At 36.3% G+C, this 27,159-nt stretch overlaps 1 protein-coding gene across 2 annotated transcripts in view; it reads left to right on the plus strand.

Annotated features, from left to right (window-relative positions):
* GABRA2 (gamma-aminobutyric acid type A receptor subunit alpha2) overlaps positions 1 to 27,159 on the plus strand; it is a 142,569-nt gene that overhangs the window by 91,237 nt on the left and 24,173 nt on the right. For both annotated transcript variants that reach the window (XM_007539676.3, XM_060188103.1), the window contains exons 5-8: positions 3,330 to 3,550; positions 5,647 to 5,729; positions 10,725 to 10,868; positions 12,727 to 12,879. In XM_007539676.3, coding sequence (XP_007539738.2) covers positions 3,330 to 3,550; positions 5,647 to 5,729; positions 10,725 to 10,868; positions 12,727 to 12,879 — 601 coding nt within the window. The remainder of the gene's footprint in view (positions 1 to 3,329; positions 3,551 to 5,646; positions 5,730 to 10,724; positions 10,869 to 12,726; positions 12,880 to 27,159) is intronic.

Raw genomic sequence — 27,159 nt, forward strand, 5'->3', positions numbered from 1 at the left:
TTAGTCTTCTTTGTAATTGGGTTCGTTTCATTGAAGATGTCTTTAAAATGTATGCGGAAAAGAGTTCTGCCAATATTTTCTTCTAAGTATCTGAAAGTTTGTGGTCTAACATCCAAGTCCTTGATCCACTCGGAATTTACTTTTGTATTTGGTGAAATACAGTGGTTCAGTTTCATTCTTCTGCATGTTTCCACCCATTGTTTCCAACACCATTTGTTGAAGAGACTCTGCTTTCCCCATTTAATAGTCTGAGACCCTTTGTCAAAGATTAGATGTCCATAGGTGTGGGGGCTCACTTCTGGGCTCTCAATTCTATTCCACTGGTCAGTGTGTCTATTCATGTATCAGTACCAAGCAGTTTTGATGACAATGGCCCTATAATACAATTTGAGATCTGGGAGTGTGATGCCTCCAGTTCTGTTCTTTTGTTCTCAAGATTGTTTGGCCTCCTACACTGCTGGTGGGAATGTAAATTGGTCCAACCTCTGTGGAGAACAGTCTGGAGAACTCTCAGAAGGCTAGAAATAGACCTACCCTATAATCCTGCAATTCCTCTCCCGGGGATATATCCTAAGGAACCCAACATATCCATCCAAAAAGATCTGTGTACACATATGTTCTTGGCAGCACAATTTGTAATAGCCAAAACCTGGAAGCAACCTATGTGTCCAACAACAGATGAGTGGCTGAGCAAATTGTGGTATATATACACAATGGAATACTACTCAGCTGTAAAAAAATGGCAACTTCACTGTTTTCAGCCGATCTTTGGATGGACCTTGAAAAAATCATGTTGAGTGAAATAAGTCAGAAACAGAAGGATGAGTATGGGATGACCTCACTCTCAGGCAGAAGTTGAAAAACAAGATCAGAAAAGAAAACAGAAGTAGAACTTGAAATGGAATTGGCGTATCGCACCTAAGTAAAAGACTCTGGGGTGGGTGGGTGGGGAGAATATAGGTTCAAGAAGGATTCAGAGGACCTAGTGGGGGTTGTATTGTTATATAGGAAACTGGGGAATGTTATGCATGTACAAACTATTGTACTTACTGTTGAATGTAAAACATTAATTCCCCAATAATAAAAAAAAGGATACCTGACCAAAAAAAAAAAAAAAAAAGGACAGCAGCAACAAATACTGAAGAGGCTGTGGGGACAGAGGAACCCTTCTGCACTGCTGGTGGGAATGTAAATTGGTCCAGCCTCTCTGTAGAGCAGTCTGGAGAACTCTCACAAGGCTAGACATGGACCTTCCATATGACCCATAATTCCTCTCCTAGGGATATACCCCAAGGATTTCCTAATGCCCAACCAAAATATAAAAGCACAGATTAAAATATTAAAGCACAGAGTCTTTTTTAAATAAATTATTTTATTTTATTTTATTTATTTTTTATTTAAGAAAGGATAAATTAACAAAACCATAGGGTAGAAGGGGTACAACTCTACACAATTCCCACCACCCAATCTCCATATCCCATCCCCTCCCCTGATAGCTTTCCCATTCTCTATCCCTCTGGGAGCATGGACCCAGGGTCGCTGTGGGTTGCAGAAGGTGGAAGGTCTGGCTTCTGTAATTGCTTCCCCGCTGAACATGGGCGTTGACTGGTCGGTCCATACTCCCAGTCTGCCTCTCTCTTTCCATAGTAGGGTGTGTCTCTGGGGAAGCAGAGCTCCAGGACATATTGGTGGGGTCTTCAGTCCAGGGAAGCCTGGTCGGCATCCTGATGGCATCTGGAACCTGGTGGCTGAAAAGAGAGTTAACATACAAAGCCAAACAAACTGTTGAGCAGTCATGAACCCAAAGATTGGAATAGTGGAGAGGAAGTGTTAGGGGGATACTCACTGCAAACTCTAGTGTACTTCTGCTTTCAGGTATATATTTTGCACTAGTTTATGGATACGTGTGAACATATGCTCTCTCTCACAGAACCTGGTCTATCACTCTCTCTCTCTCCCTTTCCATCTCCCCCTTCCTTACTGATTTCTCTCTGTCTCTAAATAAATAGTTAAAATATTTTGAAACGTAAAAAAAAAATATTGCATTGATTACTTACTTGACTAAGTTTTTGTACAGATTATCTTATATTTTAGTAAGTATATAGCCAGTTGTTGAGACATTAATTTTACAACATGTGATGACTGTGTTTTGTACTCAAAAGATATTTTTTGAAATTCTGATCAAAGATGGGTGATTTAATATTTTAGTTATTAATCAGTGAGTGTTTGCCTGAGAATACAGTGAGACAAATTTAACAGTCAGTATATTCTCAGTATTAATCACAGCTGCTGGTTGTCTATTTCATCTAAAATGTATCCATTTTATATTTTTACTGTTGTTATTGTCCTTGAGGTTTCCCCACTCAGGAATGGCTTTTTCAGACCAAGAGAGCTAGAGTTGGAAAAAGAGAGGAAGTGGGGGTGGCAAGATTTCCATAGTCCTGGAGTGGTGGGGGTTGAACTTGAGAATTGGTTGTGTGCAAGGCAAACCTGGCACACTATCGAAGTGACCTATTTTACTAGCCCTGCACACATTTCCTTAATCAAGAAAAGGAAAAGAGGAAAATGATGAACACAGATGAGAGGGGGAAAAAATAAAGGGAAATTAAGCTAACTTAAAGTTTTAGAGGGTGGTAGTAGAGAAGTTGATCACCAGCTGGCCTACATGAATAATTTAAAAGTCAATTATCACATGAGAGTTTATTTGTCATATTCTAAAAACTTTCTAGGTATGCTTATTACAACTAATTTCACAACGTTAACTTTACTAATAGCACCTTTCTCTAATATACTCTCACACAGTGTGGTATCTCACCACTTTAGGATTATAAAATAAATATGACGTGTTATAGTTTCTTTAGCAACAGTAGCTGATGACTCATTCATGTTTGACAGTGTGATAGTTATTTCTCTTTCTTTTTTTTTTCTTTGCCACTTGGAAGAATGCCTTTGCTTTTTTTTTTTTTTTTTTTGATAAATTACTTATAACTATCTACCAGACTCTGCAAAGCTTTACTCTTTTCCTAGGAGTTATAAATTGCAAGATGCAGTAAATTTAAATTTGTAATATTCAAGTGCAGTGTGAACCAATTCAAGATAATTTTTAATTGAAAAAAGCTAATAAAGTATTTTTTCCTTTTCATAATAACATGTGTAATTCATAGTTTATCCCATTGTAATGTCAGAATTGATATTCTAATGGAATATTTCTGACTCAAAACTTACTTTCTCATTATAGCTTTCATTTTAAATGATTCATAGTATTTATTATGAAATTTATAGTGTACTTGTAGCTAAAACATTTAAAAGAATTACATTTTCCCTTTCAGGAATATACCATAGATGTTTTCTTTCGACAAAAATGGAAAGATGAGCGGTTAAAATTTAAAGGTCCTATGAACATACTTCGACTTAACAATTTAATGGCAAGCAAAATCTGGACACCAGATACCTTTTTCCACAATGGGAAAAAATCGGTAGCTCATAACATGACAATGCCCAATAAACTTCTTCGAATCCAGGATGATGGGACTCTTCTGTACACAATGAGGTATGTTTTTAGAGTTGGCACACTATATTTTGAGGAGGTATAAAATTGTATCTCTGAAACACTAGCAGTTTGTAAAACATTTTCTGAATAATAAATTAGTAATTGCTAAGAAATGTATGTGTCAAAAATTATGCCACCTAGTTGTTAATTCCCCATAAGTTGCAAATTTGTGGACATACAAAAGTGTGTTTTATTCTTATTTTGTTAAAATTTAGGAATTGCCATGGTTACTATATGTATGTGTATTTTTTCTTTCTTTCCTTTCTTTCTTTCTTTTTTTTAACAGATTCTAACTTTTGACTGAGCTCAGGATTTTGAATTATTTTCATGAACAGTGAGAGCAGACACACACATACACACACACGGATTTGATAGAGCTTTGTTTGACATATGGTGGCCAAACAGGATTTGTTAGCCAGTCTAAGCACAATCTTGTTTGTGTGTTTGTTTTTGAAATTCATTCATTTCCTAACTAGATAAAGATGCGAGAGTCATCATTCTGGCACATGTGATGTTGGGGACTGAACTTAGGACCTCCTATTTTCAAGCCCTGTACTACATCTGGGTCATTTAAGCACAATTTTAATAACATGATTTAATCATTTTAATTTTTAATTAGCCTGTCTTTTCATGAGCTCATCAAAATTTTAATATTTAAGTTTAACCTTAACTACAAGTTTTGTTCCTCATAATAAAGTTGCTCTAAAATATTTTTAAATTCATAGAGATGGTTTTATTTATTAAGACTTACAAATGATTTGTATATCAAAAGCATCTGTATTAGACTGGATCATATGAAAGTGGCATTTTGAAAATTATAAACTATCATGTATAATCAATTAATATGACTCACATTTAAAAATTATCTGAAGAAGTATATTATTAATCTAATACCCCACTTTAATTACTCACATGAATTAATATTTTAAGATAAGTTACTTGTATCCTATAACAAGGATGATTAAGGGTCTCACAAATAATGAGCTGTTTAAAATTAAAATGCCTAATAAATTTTTTAAAGGATGGATTCATTTCATCAGCAGTATATATAGATCTATGTATATTTCAGACTTTAAAGTTTTAAGATTTGTTTATTTCTTTTATGAGACATGAGGAAGCACTGACCTGGCATATACAGTGATGGTTTGAATCTGTGACCTCATATATGCATATCCTGTGCTCTATCACCAAGAGAGCTCTGAAGTCACTAGTTTATGCTTCTGATTCATTATTATTTTATATGAAATGTTAAGTGGTGGATCTCCATCGTGAATGTTATTTATGCAAGGGCAACAATACATTTCCAGTCTTTACAGCGACCAATCTTGAGGATCATCACGGAATGATTATTACACAAAATGGAAATGTTAGCTGTTTTTTCTGCTTCTCTCTTTTCTCTCCCTGCTTTTATCTTCATTATCTTAATGTTACAATGAAGATGTAGTACCTCTGTTAATTCTATAATTTGAACCACCTTTAGGACTGAGACATAATTGCAATTTTTAGTTTAAGCAAAATAGTATAGGCAAAGAACACACTGGGTTTTGAAAAATACCACCTGAGACTCTACTTTAGTAGTCTTTTAAAATATGTAAGTTGTTAAAATTGTTGACCACATTTGTTTTACTCATCAGTAAAGATTCCTTAAGATCAGTTTAGTATCTGTTCTATCTATTTTGCTTTGTGTAAACTATAATAATCTATAACTTTCTTTAAAACATCTTTGCCACAATTACACCTTATTGCAGTTATGTAGAAACAGAAAAGTTTAGTGTTCCCAACTTGTGTCCCTAATTTTGTCGCTAATCTAATCTTGGCATATTTCTATAAGACACACCTATAGTTGTATCTGTAAAAATCTTAGGTAATGTGCATTTATAAATAGTATTGTCATATAACCTCTGATTTTGAATGTGCTAATATCTTCTGAAAGAAATGTAAATACAAAAGAACAAAAGCATGTTTAGATGTTAACTAGCTTATGATATGTTGCAATGTAGGTCCTGCCCCATCATTAGTTCTGTTGACAATTGTAAGGAGTGATTTATCTTAACTTGCCAATGTACTTAAACAAAGAGTGGAATTTTGACTTCTAGGCTTACAGTTCAAGCTGAATGTCCAATGCACTTGGAGGATTTTCCAATGGATGCTCATTCATGTCCTCTGAAATTTGGCAGCTGTAAGTAATAGAATGAAGTTATTTATTTTGGGGAAGTAATACCAGGAATATTCAGCAGTCCTTCTTAGTTTTGTAATTCTTATATTATGGAATACATAATACTTGCCCAGTAAATAACAGGAGCAAAAGTTATTCTGATTTCCCTCAAAGAAATAATCAGCTAAAACTATTGTATTCTTAAGTATAATTATATTTTAATCACGGAGTTAAAATATCAGCCAGATAACTCACTGGAAAGGTGCATTTTTACCCTGCACATATCCAAGTTTGAGGCTGGCCACCACTATACTAGGCAGAGCTTTAATGCTAGGCCAGCAAAATAGCTCACCTGGATTCTGTGCTGCTTTGCCTTGTGTTTGACTTAATTTCATACCCAGCTCCCATCATATTGAAAGAAGCTTCAGTACTGTGGTCTCTTTCATTGTCTCTATCTCTCTACCTCTTCCAAAGAGAGAGAGAGAGAGAGAGAAAGAGAGAGAGAGAGAGAAATCTTTAGTGCTATGGTATCTGTCTTGTCTTCCAGTGAAATGTCAGTCTGGAGGGGTGAATTCTGACAATGACCACAAAAAAGACAACAAACAAACTAAATAAACCTAGCAACTTACTCTGCTATTAAATAATAATAATTTTGTGTTCATATACATGTGTCAGAATAGACCAGAGCTCCTTCAAGACTGACTGTGTCATTTACCTTTTCCTACAAATATATCAATGTTTGTCACACTAAAAATGCCAAGTACATGCTTCTTTTTTGGTTCAGTAGATTAAGAATGAATTAATGAATGAATTTAAGAATGGGATACAAGTGATAATCCCATTGCTTATTAAAATGGAAAAAAAAATCATCCTGCAGCAAGTAGCCTCAAAGAAGCTGGATCTGTGCAGTTACCTTCTTTCAAACTGATGGAAGGTTCTTTCTGCATTTCTAAAACAAATGTGGCCTCATGTTATATTGCTGCATTAAGGCATCTTCTTTGTATATGGGCTCTTACCAAAATGGTTCTGTGCATTTGACTAGTGTTCGGGTCACTAAGGTTCTATCTTGTATGTCAAGCAAAAGCATTCACTCTCCAGAATAACTGAAAATAGGGAAGGTCAAGTCATCTCTCTAGATCCTGAAGGCATAGAGGGCTGGCTTAAGGTAAATTCAGGGACACAGTAAAGCAGCTTCCTGCTTGTATGAGCAAATCCTATCCCCTGACCTTTTCAGAAACCCTGCTCTTTTCAGCATCTCCATCTTTGTCCTTTCTGGAAAGCTTTTGGCTTTTCATCCATCTCCTTGAACAGAAAAGTAGTTGTCACTTGATTAAAAATACTTACTATTTATATATTTATATAATGTGCCTTCTCCCCACAGACTGTATCATCTGAAAGAAAAGGGAAGAAGTATGGCTAATATGAATGCAAAAACCCTCTAATTATTTTGATGGCCATAGTTTTGGGGAGTAAGAAGTTCAAACTTGTTCTTTTCATTCTTACAGAAGATGTTAGCTTCAATTTTCTTTGAGAATCCCTTTGTTTAACTACAAAGTATTCTTTTATTGTCATGGAAACCATCACTTCAATACTGGCATTTCCTCCAAAATTATTTAAGAAAGTCAATCATATTATACAACATAAACATGATGCTGAAAAAAAAAAATGACAGCAGATGCAGCAGAGAAAAACTCATTTGCATTGCATAAGTGGCATTAAGGAGAAAACTGAAGAGCCTTGATACCAAAGAAAGCATTTATTCAAGATGCACTAATGATATAAGAAGAAAAAGCATTTTTTTCGGACAAACTAGTGCCATTAAGATGCCAAATATAAATGATGTGATGATTCCTTTCTGAATAGGAAATAAGTACACCTGAAGCCATTTGAAAAATTAAAGTCCTTTTTGGTGCTTCCATGAAATAGTAGAACTCATATGATTATGAGTCTGTTTCTTCCTTCCTTCCTTCCTTCCTTCCTTCCTTCCTTCCTTCCTTCCTTCTTTCCTTCCTCCCTTCCTCCCTTCCTCCCTTCCTTCCTTTCTTTCTTGTATCTAGAAATTATATGGGCAGCACATGTCTGGTTTTGGTAACCTCTGCATAAACAACTTTAAAAATGTGTTTTCTTCAAGTTTATGTTTTCTTTTAAAATATTTTTTATCTTATTTATTTAATAGGACAGATAAATCAAGGGGAAGGGTAGATACAGAGGGAGAGAGAAACAAACACATCACTGCTTCACCACTTGTGAACGTATCTCCCAGCAGGTGGGGACTTGAACTTGGGCCCTTGCTCATGGTAGTGCGTGTGCTCAACTGAGTGTGCCACCATCCATCACCATGTTTATGTTTCTTACATAATGACAAACACTTTTTATATTCCTATATATGTCCTTTTTAAGGGTATTTAGAATTCCTTTTTTTAAAAAAAAATCTATATTTATTTGATAGAGACAGCCACAAATTGAGAGAGAAGGGGGACTTAGAGAGGAAGAGAGACAGAGAGACACCTACAACACTGCTTCACCACTCACAAAGCTTTTTCCCCCTGCTGGTAGTGACCGGGGGCTTGAACATGGATCCTTGTGCATTGTAACGTGCTTTTAACCAGCTACATTGCCACCCAGCCCCCCCTGTAGAGGTTCTTACCAGTAGTAAGTGCTTAATGCAAAAGTATGGATGCCAGCATGGGATAGTAGAGTAATATGTCAACCCAAATCTTTGAATGCTACACCATACATTTAGGTGGAAGCATCTATTCTCTTTAACATATTTTTGGATTCCTATCCATATTTGCATCTTCTGTACCTGCAAAAAGCATAAAATTATTGTGAGTTTATTAATTAGTCTGACACGAATTAGCTAAGAACTTCTACTCATTAGCCATTGTACCAGATGCTAGAAGTAAGAACATGAATCAGATTGTATCTCTGCTTATCAATGTCTCATCATTTTCTTAAAAAATATATCATCACAGGAGCCTTGTTTTGGTGCACCTGGTTAAGTGCACATGTTACTATGCATAAGGACCAGGGTTCAAGCCTATGGCCCCCACCTGCAGGGGGAAAGCTTCACCAGTGGTGAAGTAGTGTCTCCCTGTCTCTCTCCCTCTCTTTCTCTCCCCCATCCTCTCAATTTCTGGCTGTCTCTAGTCAATAAGTAAATAAAGATAATTTTTTAAAATGTCATCACAGTTGTAGGGTTTCATTTTCTTTTGCTTATGTTTAAAAGTAGCGTTGACTTTTTAAAATGGTGTCATTAAAATGGGGTAATATTCTTGATGCAATTTCTTGAGTTTAATGAGAACATCTTTTGTGAAAGTGCCACATTAATGTGCTCTTTGATTTCTTAAACTTCAACTTTTATCGAAGAGAAAATCATGTTTTCACAGGGGAATAAACAAGTCATTCAATGATCCATAAATGGGTTGTTAGTTCTCCATCTAACTAATGTTATTCAATTTTAGCAGAATTATCACTCATTAACTAACTGATTTAGACCTTAAACTAACTAGAATTTATATGCAAACTATATGACTATATTTTCACTGTTACATATAAATAATTAAAATTCATATATAAATCATCATGTATAATTAGTCCTGTTTCAGAGTTGTTTCATATTATGCAATTTATTTATGTATGTAACTGACCACATGGTCAGTGAAAATATCTGATAGTTTTTTTATGGACACAAAAATACTGTGCAGAAAAAAAAAACTATATAGTTAACAAGACAGAACTTTATAAATTTTCTTATTCACTTTGTTGTCACTGATGCTTAAGTTGGAATTGATGTGTAGTCACAGAGCTGGGATCAAGGTAAGTACTAGAACCATACCAACACAGTGATCTTAATCTAGAAAACTTATAGATGGCAAGGAAATGAGCTCCATAGTATTCTGAGCAGATGCCTGACCTTTCTCTAACAATGAATATGCCTGTGCTCTTGCATTCTTGCTCGGTAAATAGGAGAAGCTAGTACTTCCTAACTTTCCCATAACCAGATTTTAATAGATGCTGTTCAGAAGGTCAGTAGTACAAGAAATGTTGACTCAACTTTGAAGAAACTCTGTATATAGGACATAAAGTCCTTATCTAGACATACAGTTGAGAGGAAAATGCAAGGGTCAGAGAATATTTAAAATAAATTATCCTACCTTCCCTCTAACCTTACACTCAACTCACAATGCTAATCTTTGCATTCTTGCCCAAATACATCAGGAAATTATACCGGGCTTATATGCATTTTGTTTCTTCCTTCCACAATTTAATCAGGATGCTATGACAATATAGTGAGATATATGTGTGTTCATCATTATTAAAATGTACATGTTTTATAAAGCATTTGATGAAAGTAGACCATTGCTATAACTTACTTTGAATGCTGTGAAATGTTTTTCTCATATTCTTAATAAAATAAGCTATGAGAGCTATTTCTTAGTTAAATGGTTTTTATACCCAGAAATAATACTGTCTTGAATTATAGTTATTTATTGACTTCTTAGTATTTCTAAGTAAACAGCTTAAGTCAATTTTTGACATTCGTAACTGGTTCATGATGCTTTAGCCATCTCCAGACCTAGTGATATTTTCAGGCTTTAAAGAAAAAGTCTTTACCAGTCCCCACCTGCAGGGGGAAAGCTTTAAAAGTGGTGAAGCAGTGCTGCAGGTGTCTGTCTCTCACCCTCCCTACCCCCCCTTCCCTCTCAATTTCTGACTGTCTCTATCCAATAAATAAATAAAGATAATATATATATATATATATATATACTTTTTTAAAAGAAAAAGTCTTTATAGTTGCTCTGAAAATATGTCCATGGTCATGACTACCTACTTAGTCTGTCATTGTTCATACTAAAGTTAATTTTAAGGATACGTTTTATGCATACAATTTAATTTATAAATATTTTAATAAACTGTGACTGTATGAAATATAGATAGATAGATTTTACACTGTGCTTTATCAACTTTTTTTTTACTAAAATCTCATGCTTAGATCTTTTTTCTGATTTCCTGCAGATGCATATACAACCTCAGAAGTCACTTATATTTGGACTTACAATGCATCTGACTCAGTACAAGTTGCTCCGGATGGCTCCAGATTAAATCAATATGATCTTCTGGGTCAATCAATTGGGAAAGAGACAATTAAATCCAGCACAGGTTAGTAAAATGAGTTTCAGGAAAAGCAAGCCCTTAAGAAAATTAATGGATTAAAGTCAGCCAGAATGTTTGGTTTGATTAAAATCTCTTGTGCTGTAGGTCTGAGAATTAGGACCATAGATTGTGTTTGGGGACATTTTAGAAATTCAAAGTCTCAGACCTGACCCCTTACGAAGTCAGCGTCTGCATTTTAACATTCCAAAGAGATTTCAAGGCATGTAAAAAATGTTTGAGAAACACTTTTGAAATAGAACATATGTTAAAGAACTTTAAATTTACTGAGACAAGTAAATGTTACCTTTAAGTAGTGTTACAATTTCCCTATTTTTAAAAATTCTTCCCCCCTTGTCTTGAAAAATTTATGATTATTAAACTTGGTGTATGGATATTTACTATTGGCTTTGTGAGAAAACTGACATACCTGTTAAGGATCACACTTACTAAAAAATGCTTATGAGGCCAGGTGGTGGCACACTTGGTTGAAAACACACATTATAGTTCAAAAGGACCTGGGTTCAAGTCCTTGGTCCCCACCTGCAGGGGCAAAGCTTTAAAAGTGGTGATTTCTCTCTGTCCTATCCAACAACAACAACAGCAATAACAAGGATAAGGGCAGCAAAAAAGGGGGGAGGGAAAATCACCTCCAGGAGCAATGTATTCTTGGTATAGGCACTGAGCCCCAGCAATAACCCTGGAGGCAAAAAAAAAGTGGTGAAGCAGTGCTGCAGGTGTCTGTCTATCTATATCTATATATCTCCCTTTCCTTCTTGATTTCTCTATCTATCTATCTATCTATCTATCTATCTATCTATCTATCTATCTATCTATCTATCTATATCCAAAAGAAAAATATTTTAAAAAGAAGAAAGTGCTATGTGGATTAATCAGTCTAATGGGGGGAGGGGGTAGAAAGTGGGAGATCTGGGACAGAATGTTATTCTTGGAGATACAGAGCAAGACTTTAAAAGCCAGAAGAAGCCAAGCAGTGACACATCTGGTAGAATGCACAGGCTACAATGCACAAATACCTGGGTTAAAGGTACAAGTCCCAGCTTGCAAAAGGAAGTTTCATGAGTAGTAAAAGGTGGAAATTCTCTCTCTCTCTCTCTTTTTCTACTTCTGTCTCCCCCTTACCTCTCAATTTCTGTCTCTAAAATAAATAAATAAATAAATAAATAAATTTAAAAAAAAAACTTACAGAACGGGATTAGAAAATGAAGCAGGGAGTCAGGCAGTAGCACAGCAGGTTAAACGCACGTGGCCCAAAGCACAAGGACTGGCGTAAGTTTCTCAGTTCAAGCCCCTGGCTCCCCACCTGCAGGGGAGTCCCTTCACAGATGGTGAAGCAGGTCTGAAGGTGTCTATCTTTCTCTCCCCCTTTCTCTCTTCCCCATTTCTCTTCATTTCTCTCAGTCCTATCCAACAACGATGACATAAATAACAAGTACAACAATAATAAAAAACAACAAGGGCAACAAAGGGAAAAAATAAATATAAAAAAAATAAAATGAAGTAAACTTCTAATAAGTACCAAACAGTGGTACTTATTAGATGAACAAATAAGAGCATTTATGAATTCTGAAACCCGCGGTCATTTGGCATGATCTGGACTAAACTCTGAATACTGTGCCACAGAACACTGAGTGCAAGCTTCTTGGTAATATTAACCAGTTTGTTTTTCTGTTAATAGTCTTGCTATGCTATGAACACATTTCAAATTTATATACGCTTTGTCATATAGATGATAACTTCTTTTTTCTTTTTATAAATATCAGGGGCTATTCTTTCTCCATTTCCTTTCAATTCCAATGTGTTCCTGACTATTATGGTTTTTAAGCTTCCTAAATTTTCCTTCCAGGTGAATATACTGTAATGACAGCTCATTTCCACTTGAAAAGAAAAATTGGCTATTTTGTGATTCAGACATACCTGCCTTGCATCATGACTGTCATTCTCTCTCAAGTGTCATTCTGGCTTAACAGAGAATCTGTGCCTGCAAGAACTGTATTCGGTGAGTAAGTCCATACTGTGATGTACAGCACTGTACATTGTATGGGACATTTCCAGAAGAATCATCTCTTTTGGTCCTCATATAAATAACTTGTAGTATATGAGACAAAGAGCATTAGTTTTAATTTATAGATTAGGAAACTGAGTCTCAGAAAGGTGAAATACAGAAGAAGTGCCACATTATTCATAGGGAGCATAACATCAGGAAAGGTGACTCAGCAGGTAGTGCTGAGTTGGATCTCCTTTGACTTGCTTTATGGAGTGATGCTAGTATCTCTCTCTCTCTCTCTCTATCTATCTATCTATATATCTATCTATCTCTTCCTCCCTCTATCATACTAAGCAAAATAAAGTCATCATTTCAAAAATAATAAGGGTTATAAATAGTATTAAAATCTTTTGAAAACTCATTTAATATTTCAATTAAACCATTTTTCTATTTGTCATTTGTCTCTGTTAGTAGAAGCAGAACATTTGAAGAGGTTTAAATTGAAATATATTTATGTCATTTCTAGGCTTTGTGTGATTTTTGTGTTTACTTTTTCATGAGGAAAGATTATCTTAGTACTTTATGTAAGACAGATGTGGGGTCTCTGGTGGGGTGATCTCCAGGGGAAAGGTAACAGACAGGTTCTTTCTTGCTCACGACAGGGGTGACACGAAGTAAAAGACATGGGGGAGCTCTCCAGCGTGCTCAGAACTTGTTTATTAGCAAGGTGGACATGAGTTAAATAGAAAACCAAACAAAGGGAATTATTATTGAAATATGTCAGAAATTACAGGTTTCTTAAAGGTCAGCTTGCCCATAAGGTAGGGGGCTGGTATGACAGGAATTGATGAGATACAAGACAGTTATTCTCCATGACGCAAGCAACTTAATTATCCAAAGGTATTTGAGAGAAGCATAAGGGTTAAACCCATAGGGTGAGACAGAGAAGATGGATATCAAAAAGCCATATAGTTTGGAATTTCTCTTGTCTGGGGTCTGAGGTGTGTGACGAAGTGTGTGATAAGGTGTGTTCTTCTGTGATCAGAAGGTGACTTTGAATAAGTGAATCTGCAGCCATGTGGCCTGCAGTTAATGGAGGGAAGTATTGGGGTTTCTGTGGGCCTGAGAGTTGAGAAGGAAAAAACTAAGTCTGAGTTTCCACCCTTTTGCTCACCTCGGTTGAGAGAGACTTACCAAGAGGTTATCTTCTCAGACCTCCATCCAAGGATGGGAGTGGTTCTCCCTAAGCTCTATCAGGCTCACACATAGTCCCAACAGACAGATAAGAAAGGGAGGGGGGAGGGAAGAAGGTTGAGAGAGAGAGGGAAAAAGAGAGAGAGAGAGGGAGAGACTAAGGGAGGGAGAGAAAGAGAGAATGACTATCACTCTATGAAATCTGTGCCATTAATGCTTTTAGTAACAGAAGACTTTTGTGTTTGTAATTTAAGCCATGCAAAGGAAATTTGGTGACTGAACTGGTTACTGAATACATATTTTTGACAAAGTAGATTACCACTACTCATTTGGTCAACTCATTTATTTAGAAAATTATACTGAGACTCTCCTTTGTGCCAGGTCCTAGAAATCTAAATACACTTACATATAACCCCTGCTTTCAACTAGCTCTGTATAAATGAAGGGCAACAGAAAAGATAATGATTTTTTAAGGGGGAGACTTAAAAAAATAAGTTTAAAGATTTTATATAAGAGTATTACGTAGATGTTATAATAAAAGCAATATAATGCATCCTCCCTAGAAGAACTGATTGAGTGTCTGAATTAATATTTGAGTAAAGTCTTAATGGATGTGTCATTATTTCAGCCAGCTGAAATGGGAGCAAGAATCCCAGCTAAAAATAATAGCTGTGCAATGACATTGAATGGAGAAGGAACATGATATTTTCAATGGCTGTGAGCTGGCTCAATATCATGGAGATACTGCTAGACACACAGATAATAGTAGTTTGAGGCCTATGTGAGAAGAGCTTTATAGATAATATTAATGAACATACCTCTTAAAAAAAATAATGATACCTTATCCACTTGTTAAATTTGTTTTCCAAAAGATTATATATATATAGTGAAAGAAGGAGGGAGACAGAAAAAGAGAACAGAACACTCCTCAGCTCTGGTATATTTTGCTGCCTGATTGAACCCAGGACCCCTGGGGTCTCAGGTATGCAAGCTTGGTGCACTACTGCTATTCTGTTCTATATTCTCAGTTCTACAATATGCTTACTTGTTACTGGTTAGCTTAGACTTTTTGTGGTACCAGGCATGGAACCTGGGTCCTCTGAACCTGAAGCATGAAACCTGAGACTGATGAGACTGTGATTTATGTAGCCCATCTCTCTGCATTGCAGTCTTATCTTGCAGACGATCGCAACATATTACAGTGTTTGAGGCCATAGATGTACAAAACACTGTGAATGATATTTGAAATTTAATAAATGCTCTTTTTGCTGTCAGCTCTTCTTTTGAATGTAATTCTGCGTGTACTTGAGAAAGACACGACATCTTCGTGGAGGTTGAATTGATAAAAGAAAATAACCAGAGGCAGGCAGAAAACTTTGGATCTTACTTATATAGTCTTATATGAGATATGATTATTGCCTCCAGATTTAGAGTAGTAGCCAAAGAAGAACAGTGGGTAATGTCAGCAGACTATTAGAAGAGAAGACTAATGAACTTGGTTAACATATGTAGCATATAAAGACCAAATGACAATTTAGTATAGTATTTAGGTGCTACTGCTTGAGTTCTCTAAGTGGATAACATTGTTGTTAATAACATAAAGTGGAAAATTATGAAATATAATGAAATTTATGCTATAAACAACAAAGAGATAATCACAATATTACAGAAATAATTTAGGAGTAATAAAAATCCCAAACAAGGAAACACAAAGAGAAACGCTAGTGAAAAAGACAATCACAGCTTACCAACAGCTCCTCTAAGTGCATTAGAACTGGATGCAGGTCCCTCTTATCCTATGTTTTTTGTCAGTGTTACTTTTTTATAAATAAAAACTTTTTAAAAGTATTAAATAAATGTTTAAAAAAGACCAACTGAATCCTCACTTCCCCTAGCAAATGAATTGAATCCACATAATCATGGCTTTCTCACTTTTTGAACAATAATTAACTATTTCAGGATAAAACGAGGTTGTATGAAAGGCACTGTGACACGAGTTATATTTTATTACACCACGATATTCACCTGATATAAATTATTGATTAACACATAGTACTTTGATTTTAGAAATAATTTAAATAATACATGTGTATGTATATATGTATGCTCCACATACATGTACATGTACACATACATATCACAGTAATTAGATTTAGTTTGCTAAAATCAGTAGACATAATTTTAGGACTCTATACTGAAGATATGCTGAACTTTTCTGGAGATAAAATAAAATATCAACACTTAAAATTTAATTTAATAATACATTCCAAATAAACTTTCAGATACACTTTAACTTGCACATCTTTTTACACATCTTTGCATTTCCCTTTCTGGATCTACCAGGGAATCACTGAAGAAGTCAAGAAAAGTGGAATCAAAGTAAAAAGAGTATTGAAGTTGATAGTCACTGTTATTTTGATAAAATGTGTTTATTTTTACTTATATAACACTGACTTTTTTTTTATTCTTCTGTGGTGTATGATAGCTGAATGAGCAGTCAGTCTTAAAGTATCGATTATTTCAAATGTCCAGTCTAATATAATTTTAATAAACTTCACACTATGATAAGAAAAAAAGAACTGGATACAGGGAAGACAAGAAGTTATACCATAAAACTTAGATATTGTTTCCATATTTTGCCTAATAATTTTTGAAGCAAGAGAGAGGTTGTGGTTACAGAGTATTGTGAATGCACAAAAGTCAACAAGTTGGAATCTTTAGGATAATTATCTTGTGAAGTTCACTTTAAGTAAGTTAGTTTTTAAAGTCACAAGTTAGGGGCCCTCTTGTAATTCACCTGGTGGAGTGTATATGTTACCATGCGCAAGGGTCCAGGTATAAGCCTCTGACCCCTACATGGGAATACTATCCAAAGAAGGAACTTCAGAAATGATGGAGTAGTGTTGTAATCTCTTTTTCCTTCTTCATAAAAGTTATATCTACCAAGAGTGGTGGAATCACGCTGGCATGAAAACTTAGAGAAAGTCCTAATGACAATAGGCACTGGTTGAATAAAATAGCACTGAATGAGCATATCAATTATTTATAACCCGAATGTTCACAGATAATATATATCAAACATTACAAATTATTGAATCAGAAACAAAAGGTGATGTGGCCAAAAATTTGACAAAATTTTCATTCAGTTTTGAAAAATAAGATTTCATAATTTTCAGAATAAAAATTTTACATAAAAAATTTTAGAGGAGAACTACCTAAAGGTAAATAATCAAACAAGCTTAGGAAACAGTAGATCTTTTATAATGTTCTAAACTTACATGTAAAATATCATCAGAGAAGACAAAACAATGGGGTACCTTTTTAATAAAGATTGTGAGGAAAGTAAAAAATGCACAAAGATAAATGAAAGGTATGTTTCATAGCATCATTGACCAAAAAAAAAAAAAAAAAGAATTTAAATGAAGAGAATAGAAGTAAGCAAACTGTCTCTAGCACTTTGAGAACTATGGTGGTTAGATGGCTTTAACATGGAATTATACCCTGAAGTCTTGTAATCTTGTAAACCTCTGTTAATCACATAAATAGTTTTGAAAAAAATTCATACTATACAACAATGTATGAATTTTGTAAGAATTATTTGCAGTGTAGACTAAAGGACCCAAAAGGCATATTTTTGTATAAATTGAGATATATGTGGTAAGCATCTCTATATTTATCTTATGCTAGTTTTCAGAAAGCTTGTAATGCTTATTTGTGTGTGTGTGTGTGTGTGTGTGTGTGTGTGTGTGTGTGTGTGTTACATGAGATGATACTTGCTAGCTGCTCTTTTTACTCCCTTATTCCATAATATTGTGTTTTCTGCCTCCATTCCAGTTAAGTGTTATCACCAATCTGGACTCTTAGATATTAGGAGTTATCACTTCACTTTTTTTTGGGGGGGGCATGTCATTGAGAAGTCTTTCATTATTTGAGGTTGAAGAGACCAGGACCTTGTACATACATGGTTTCACAGTTCAGTACCACACTTCCCACCCTCCCCAACTCATTGTTAGGGAAATAAAAATTTACAGGACATTTTTTGACACACGAATACAGTTTTTTGTTTCTCCTTGACTGTTTTCAGTGCACTACTCCCACTGCCAACTGGTCTTTCTCCATCATCATGTACTGAATCCTCAGCACCCTGTTTATTCACTTCCATCTTCTCTTCCTCTCAGTCCTTTGCTTTACTGCAATACACCACATCCAATCAGTTTCACCCTTTGTTATCCCTTCTAATCACTTTTCAAAAGGCATATTTTTAAGAGTTATGAATGCTATAAACCTTTAGGGAGATTTTTGTCTTCTTTCATACTATATCATTAGTGTTTTTTTTTGTTTGTTTGAAGTGAAGCTCAGAATCATAGACGTTTCCATGTTTATAGGAAACATGCCAGTATATAGTTAGATTTAGTCAATGTTCCCTTAATTTAGTGAAGTGAAACTCACATGAAGCTGGCTTTTCCATCTTTGATAATGTAGTTACAGTGAATATGAGTTTTTATAGCCTCAAGGAAAAAAAAAATCTTACATGTGTGTTCCATCTAAAAGTCCCCAAACTAAGTCTTGGTTCCTTATCCCTTCCCATCCTCCCCTTGAAAGCTTTCCTATTCTTTTTAAATTTATTATTATTGTTGTTGTTATTGATGCATCGTTGTTGGATAGGACAGAGAGAAATGGAGAGAGGAGTGGAAGAGAGGGAGAGAGAAAGATAGATACCTACAGACCTGCTTCTTCACTTGTGAAGGGACTCCCCTGCAGGTGGGGAGCCAGGGGCTTGAACCAGTATCCTTGCGCCAGTCCTTGTGCTTCGCACCATGTGCATTTAACCCACTGCACTACCTCCAGACCCCCTAAAGCTTTCCTATTCTTTATCTCTCTGGGAGCATGGACCCAGGATCATTATGGGATGCAGAAGGTGGAAGATCTGGCTTCTGTAATTGTTTATCCTCTGAACATGGGCATTGGCAGGTCGACCCGTACTCCTAGCCTGTCCCTATCTTTCCGTAGTGGGGCAGGGGTCTGGGGAGGTGGGATTCTAGAACACATTGGTGAGGTCATCTGCCCAGGGAAGTCAGGTTGGCATTAAAGTAGCATCTGCAACTTGGTGGATAAGAAAGAATTAATATATAAAGCAGAAAAAATGTTTAATAATCAGGAACCTAAAGGCAGAAGTATAGCAGATGAGATTTGGGGTCTCCATTTTTAGTTAACTGTAGGTCACATTCTTATCCTTACTGTACAGTCATCATGGACAGGCACACTCTTATTAACAAGGCATAGATCGACTCTTTGCCTAGGTTTATAAAGCCTACTCTTATTAGGTCATTTTCTTTACTCTTTCACCTAAACCTCTTAATATTGTTGAAAATAGTCACCAATTCTCAGGTCAATTTACTTGTCCTCTAAGTAGGAACATCTTCCCCAGTGAGCAGTTTCTTGGAAAGAATTTCTTCCCTTGGTTTGTAAGATTACTATACTTCCTTTATTTCCCATCCCCTTTCCAAGTGTTTATTCTTTCTCAGACTTCTTAAGTGTCAGAGTGCTACAGGACTTAGTATTTAGCATTAAATTTTCTATATTTTCTAGTTTGATGACCTCAGTCTTTATCACAATTTACTTGCATGTAATAATTACCAAATTATAGCCACCACCCAGACATTTTTTTCCTTAACTCTAGACACATACTTCCAGTTGTTTTCCTTTCATCTCCACGAGTGACAAGTAAATTCCAAGCTGAATTTTTAGTATTTTACTTCTTGTAATGTATGTCACCAGCAGCCTTGCTTATGTTTTAGACTTAGCCTCCAGTATCTCTCTATTTGATTAACACGTCTTAGACTGCTAGGGCTGCCTTAATAAACATCACAGACTGGGTGAATTAAAGAACAGGTATTTTTTTTCCTCACAACTTCTAGATGGCTTTCTGCATACTAAGGCTTTATATGGTCCTTGTTTGGTATAGTTAGAGGGAGAGAAAGGTCTAATTTTTGGAGAGATATAGAAATTCAATTCATAACAGTAGCTTGTCTCATACCTACCTTTGTGGAACTGTCTTTCCAAACTATGCCAAGTATTTATTTTCAAAATAAGTGTCATATCATGCTATATCCATTATGAAATATGTATTTGAACATAAAAGCATTTTTGTGCACAAAGATACATTTTTGAATGAAATCTTTGTAACATTAAAAATACCACTTTGTTCATATGAAAGAATGCATAGCTAAAAGAGAAAGAAAGACCAAGAACTTACCATTACTAGTCTTTACAATATAGTACCATAGTTCTTAAAAATTTAATATGTGTGTAAAATAATATGTAAGTAAATAGAAAAATCATGATAAGATGATATTTATGGTGGCAGATAAGTATAGATACAGACACAAACATATTGGTGAGTTCACTAGGAGCTAGATTGATAAAACCAACTCCATATGAAATATAATTGGGCTTCCTCAAAATGAGGGTAGTTACCTTGATATGGACTAGTACAACATGGAAAATGCGGTAATATTATGTCTCTTTGTCTTCCTCTCTTTATCTCACTGTCCTAAATAGGAAAAAAAAACATGAAAATTAAGATAGGAAGGAAGAGAAAGGGGGTGGAGAGGGAGAGAGAGAAAGAAAAAAAAAGAAAAGAAGAAGAAAGTAGCCCAGAACGATGACATCAGCATTTGTAAAACCCCAGCTAGTAGGCTGGGAAGATAGCAAAAAGACTTTCATGTCTGAGGCTCTGAGGTCCCTGGCTCAATCCCCAGCACTTCCAAAAGCCAAAACTAAGCAGTGTGCTGGTCCCTTTCTTTCTCTTTCTCCTCTTGTATTTATCTTGTATAAATGAATAAAAAAATAAGTACCTTTAAAGAAAAAAGGCCTAGCTATGAAAAGTGTAGGCAATGTAATTAGTCATATGAAATCAGACTGACTTCTTGAACAAAGGATAAACAAATGAAAAATCACAGGTTGTAATAGGAGATTTAGTGTCAGAATGGTAGCAGTCCTTGTAAACACTAAATCTCCATAACACCATCGATTTGTATAGAATTTTGCTGTTACAACACTATATTTACATATTTCCCCAAGAAGCGTTTCAGTGTCTTTCATCCTCAACTAAACTGTCATCTAATTCCATCCTAAGGTATCCAACACCTCAGTCTTTCCACAGGGTCATAGGTGCTCTTCAACAAGGTGCACTGCCACTGACCTTCCCAGACTGTCGTTCTGACCTTTCCTTTAGACTGTTTCCCTTCTCCTTGTCTAATTCCGAAAAGAATAGGATACTGTCCCTAATATAGGATATCCCTTCCCCTCACATGCCTGTTTAACAAATTACTTGGTATTATAAGTAATATGTTTACAGTGTAATTGATGTGTGTAAAGTATACTGCATTTAGTGCTGGGAAGTTCTACAGAAAATGAGCTCTGTGAACTTGTCATGTGAAACTTTATAGTAGGAAGGATATAAACTTGGTAGAGAAGAAAGAGTATCACTCCTCTACAACTCTGAAGAAACGATTCATTTGTTAGACAAAAATTTCCTTAACAGTGGAGTTATTGTTATTTAATAATCATGATCTGAAGTAGTGACTATAAAATGTGTTTCATTTATTAACAAAACCAGCTAACATCATGGTGCTCTTACTTTTACACATATGAATGTGTATTACAATAAGAATTAAGAGAGCTCGTGTCATGTCTTGACTTCACTTTTACCTTTAAAAAAAGTGTGAAACAATAAGAAAAAAAGAAATGTGGGGAGTTGGGTGGTAGCGCAGTGGGTTAAGAGCATGTGGCGCAAATGTAAGGACCAGCTGAAAGATACCAGTTCGATCCCTGGGCTCCCCACCTGCAGAGGAGTCGTTTTCTCTCCCCTCCCTGTGTCCCCCCCTCTCCATTTCTCTCTGTCCTACCCAACAATGACAACATCAATAGCAACAATAATACAAAGACAACAAAAGGGAATAAATAAATATGTTTTAAAAAGTTTTTAAAAAGAAAAAAGGAAATGTGAAACTTCTGTAAATATTGGATTTTTTCTATAAATGAACATGACACATCCTATCTATTTTATAGGGATGTTGCAGGGATTCATTACACAATATATGTAATGGCTTCTTAAACCTTAAAGAAAATATACACCGTTATTATTTTATATATTCAACATATAACAAATTTGATTAACTTCTAAGAACTAAGGGTACTGTAGATCACACTGTGAATTCTAGTCAGGTATACGTATGTACATCCAAATATGTATTAGTTTTTGCTTTGGTGTATTTTTTGCATGTGTTTCTTCCTTGAATTAAAATGAAAATTCTTTAGCCTGAGTTCATAGTCTCCAGTTTTACAAAGTTTCATCTCTTCCCAAATTTGTATAGAATACTGTTTCTTTTTTTATATTTATTTATTCCCTTTTGTTGCCCTTATTGTTTTATTATTGTAGTTATTGTTGTTGTCATTGTTGGATAGGACAGAGAGAAATGGAGAGAGGAGGAGAAGACAAAGGAGGAGAGAAAGATAGACACCTGCAGACCTGCTTCACGGCCTATGAAGTGACTCCCCTACAGGTGGGGAGATGGGAGCTTGAACCAGGATCCTTACACTGGTCTTTGCACTTTGTGCCACCTGTGCTTAACCCGCTGCGCCACCATCCAACTCCTAAAATACTGTTTCTTACACCTACTTTTTAAAAACTGGCATTTGAATACCTGGAGTTACATAGACCATGAAGGATGCTTTACGGGTAGTTAGGTAATTTGTATGTAATGTTTTGTTTTCATAACTAAAAGTAAACACTTTGTACATATAAGCTGTGTAATCATATATTTGCAATGTGTACAAGTGTGTGTTACCGGTTCCCACAGTCTAATGATAAATTATTAAAAAATAAACAGACAATTTGATAAGACTAGATCTGGTATTCCCTCATGGTGACCTTTGACTGGATCTGAGTACAAGTGGTCCCTTTGGTCATGCAGACTTGAGTTTGCCACAACATGTTATTCACCAGACTTTCCCACTTTACTTTTTTTTTTTTCTTTATCTACTAACTGGGGATAGTAGAATGAGAACAGGGAGAGATTAGAATTCCAGAGAAAATGAGTGGAAAAAAATTAAAAGCAAAGGAAGAGAAAGTTGAACTCAGCAACAGCAGGTAGAGTGATAGTTGCTGGGGTTGGGAGGTGGGACAGATGGCTATTGCTAAATGGTTGTAACCTTCAGTATCTTATCTCAGGACCTAATGTCCAACATGGTGAGGATAGTTGAGAATACTGTATTTTGTATTTGAAATCTATTAAGAGAATAGAATGTAACCATTATCATCAAAAGAGAGAGAAAAAATGATGGCAGGATGTGTGTGTTAACTCAGTGGTAGGTATACATTCACAATTTCTGCCAATTAACCACATAGTGTAATTTTATTTATCAAACATAAAATTGAAAGAATAATAAAAACATAAAAGAGAGAGAGTAAAAAATCTACTTGGATGTAGGTTCAACATGTCCAGGCTAACAAGATTGGGCAGCTTTGGAAGGAGACAGAGGTGGTTTTAATTAGAAAAGAGTTGGAATGTGGCAGCAAGAGTATATGCCTATGTGGCAGCAGGGTGTGAAACCAATGAACAGCAAGTCTAGGCAGGACAGAAACAGTCGCTGCAAAACTCATTCCAAATCCCCATCTTCCACAGGCATGGATGGGCTGCAGAGTGCTAACAGGCGGCACACCTGGCATCCCAGAATTGACTTTGGCACAAGGCAGCTCATGCTAATCAGCAAGCTGCCAGCTCACCAGCCACCCTCCCCCCCACTGTCAGAGATTCATCTCAGTCAGCCACTGCCAATTACGAATGTGACTGAAGCAAAATACATTAATAAGCCATGGCAAGGAAAATTAGAAAGCCTCGTTAGTTCTAGTCTAAAAGCAGACTCGGACATTGTTCTAGGAATATAGGTGGCTGATTAAACATACTTGATGAGAATGAAGTATTAGTAAGGGTACAGGGAGAGAATTAAAATATCTGCTATCGTTTTTTCTTAACTTTTGGATTTTCTAGGACATGCTAATATCACTTTAACAAAACTGTGACTGCTTCATGAAAAAAACCTACATCATCTAATTTTCTACAATGATATCCAGCAGTAATACTAATAAGAAAAATTAAGTAGCATTTATTGAGCACATTCTACATGTCAGATGATGCAAAATGTAGAAGAAAATGCTGTTAGGCATTTTAACTTACATATTATTGATTAGTTTGAAAAGCAACATAACCATGAGTTAGAAAAAGAAATACCCCCCCCCTTTCAGTGAAGATCATTGAAACCCAGAACTGTAAAGAAGCAGGACCTACTAAATCTCTTGATCTACTAAAGTGTTTGCTATCAAACTATTTTTCCTTTCTATTTTTACTTGGATTCATAAAAGTGACTGCTTCATATTTGGGTAATTTTTGTGTAAGAGTCATGCTTAGATAGTCAGAACGTAGATGCATTTTCAAGTGCTTCTTCTAGTTAACTGTTAGCATTGATATCTGCTTATAGAAATATTTCAGATTTTTGTCCTACTCTTTGTATAGCAGTAGATAATAAGAGCAAATATACACCGTTATTATTTTATATGTCCAACATGTAACAAGTTTGATTATCTCCTGAGAACTAAGGGTACTGTAGATCCACTGCAGAATACTGTGCCCCAGTATGGTTCCGTAGCCCCCATGTACACTTGGTCGATTCCAAATTATATTCCTCCATGAGGATAATTTCTGGAACCATCCATTCCACCCCAGTTCCATGGCTGCCAGTTCTTAGCAACATCGCCCTGCCAGATATTCGTCGGGATGCGGCATCATCTAAGTTCATTTCCCACGTCTACGCTCGACCGGACCTGCCAATATACGCGGATATCTTCGCCCACCCTGTCCAATGCTTGACGTCTCGTCATCCAATCTGGTCCCCTACGCCTACACTGAACTTCTCTGTTCCAGACTCTTGGAAACAGAGTTGGCAGTCAGCTGAGGTAAAGAACAAACACCTCATCACAGACCCCTGCAAGTGTCAACCCGGCTTTGACCTAGAACGTTATGATTGGGCCCTCCTCAATCGCTATCGAACAGGCCATGGCCGGTGCGCCGCTATGTTCCATCGCTGGGGAGCCAGAGACGACCCGAACTGCCCCTGCGGCTACAGACAGACTATGACCCACATAGTCAATGACTGCCACCTCTCCAGATTCAAAGGAGGTCTCGAAACTTTACATTAGGCTCAACCTGACGCTGTTGACTGGCTACGGAAGAAGGGCAAACGCTAGAAGAAGAACTGTAGATCATACTGTGAATTCTAGTCACGTATAGCTATGTAATCCAAATATGCATTAGTTTTTGCTTCTTTCTTGAATTAAAATGAAAATTCTTTAGCCTCAGTTCATAGTCTCCAGTTTTACAAAGTGTCATCTCTTCCCCAAATTTGTATAGAATACTGTTTCTTACACCTACTTTTTAAAAACTGGCATTTGAATACCTGGAGTTTCATAGACTGTGAAGGATGCTTTATGGGTAGTTTGGTAATTTGTATGTATTGTTTTGTTTTCACAATTAAAATTGAACACTATGTACATATAAGCTATGTAATCATATATTTGCAACTGATAGAGCAACAGATACATTAAATGACTTTTCAAGTTTGATCCTCCCAGGTACCATGTAACACATTTTGGTTTGTTTGTTTTTCTTTCACCAGAGCACTATTTAGCTCCAAGGTTATTGCTGGGAGTCGTTGCCCACACTACAAATCCACTGCTCCTGGAGGCCATTTTCTTTCCATTTTTGTTACCCTTGTTGGTGTCATTATTATTGTTGTCATAGCTGTTGTTGTTGTTGGATAGGGTAGAGAGAAATCAAGAGAAGACAGACAGAGGAGAGAAAGACAATCACATGCAGAACTGCTTCACCGCCCATTTGTTGTTCAGGCACCAAGCTCCACAGAGACCATGGTGGCAATTAAAAAAAAGAAAGAAAGGAAAAGAAAAATGTCTGCGTACATTTATTCTTATCTATTTGTTTACCCTTAAAAAAGAAAACACTGGAAGTTGGGTGGTAGCAAAGCACAGGACAAGTCCCAACCCCTGGCTCCCCACCTGCCAGGGAGTCGCTTCACAGCGGTGAAGCAGGTCTGCAGGTGTCTATCTTTTTCTCCTCTTCTCTGCCTTCCCCTCCTCTCTCCATTTCTCTCTGTCCTATCCAACAACGATGACATCAATAATAACTACAACAATAAAACAACAAGGGCAACAAAAGGGAATAAATAAATATTAAAAAAAGAAAACATTGTTTATATTCAGATATGCTGTAGTCTTTGGAAATGATTTCCACCTGGGTGACTAGTTTGAGATAAAATGTATTTAAAAATGTAGTATTCATCAAAAATAATATATATTATCTCCTAGGATAAACCACCTCAAGAAAATGTAAGAAATTACCAAGACTATTACCATTTGAACAGTCACCAAACATTTTATTCTTCTTCTAGCGTTTGCCCTTCTTCCGTAGCCAGTCAACAGCGTCAGGTTGAGCCTAATGTAAAGTTTTGAGACCTCCTTTGAATCTGGAGAGGTGGCAGTCATTGACTATGTGGGTCATAGTCTGTCTGTAGCCGCAGGGGCAGTTCGGGTCGTCTCTGGCTCCCCAGCGATGGAACATAGCGGCGCACCGCGCACCGGCCATGGCCTGTTCAATAGCGATTGAGGAGGGCCCAATCATAACGTGCTAGGTCAAAGCTGGGTTGACGCTTGCAGGGGTCTGTGATGAGGTGTTTGTTCTTTACCTCAGCTGATTGCCAACTCTGTTTCCAAGAGTCTGGAACAGAGAAGTTCAGTGTAGGCGTAGGGGACCAGATTGGATGACGAGACGTCAAGCGTTGGACAGGGTGGGCGAAGATATCCGCGTATATTGGCAGGTCCGGTCGAGCGTAGACGTGGGAAATGAACTTAGATGATGCCGCATTCCCATGAATATCTGGCGGGGCGATGTTGCTAAGAACTGGCAGCCATGGAACCGGGGTGGAATGGATGGTTCCAGAAATTATCCTCATGGAGGAATATAA

The sequence above is a fragment of the Erinaceus europaeus genome, chromosome 3 (assembly GCF_950295315.1).
Source record: "Erinaceus europaeus chromosome 3, mEriEur2.1, whole genome shotgun sequence".
NCBI classification, from domain to species: domain Eukaryota; kingdom Metazoa; phylum Chordata; class Mammalia; order Eulipotyphla; family Erinaceidae; genus Erinaceus; species Erinaceus europaeus.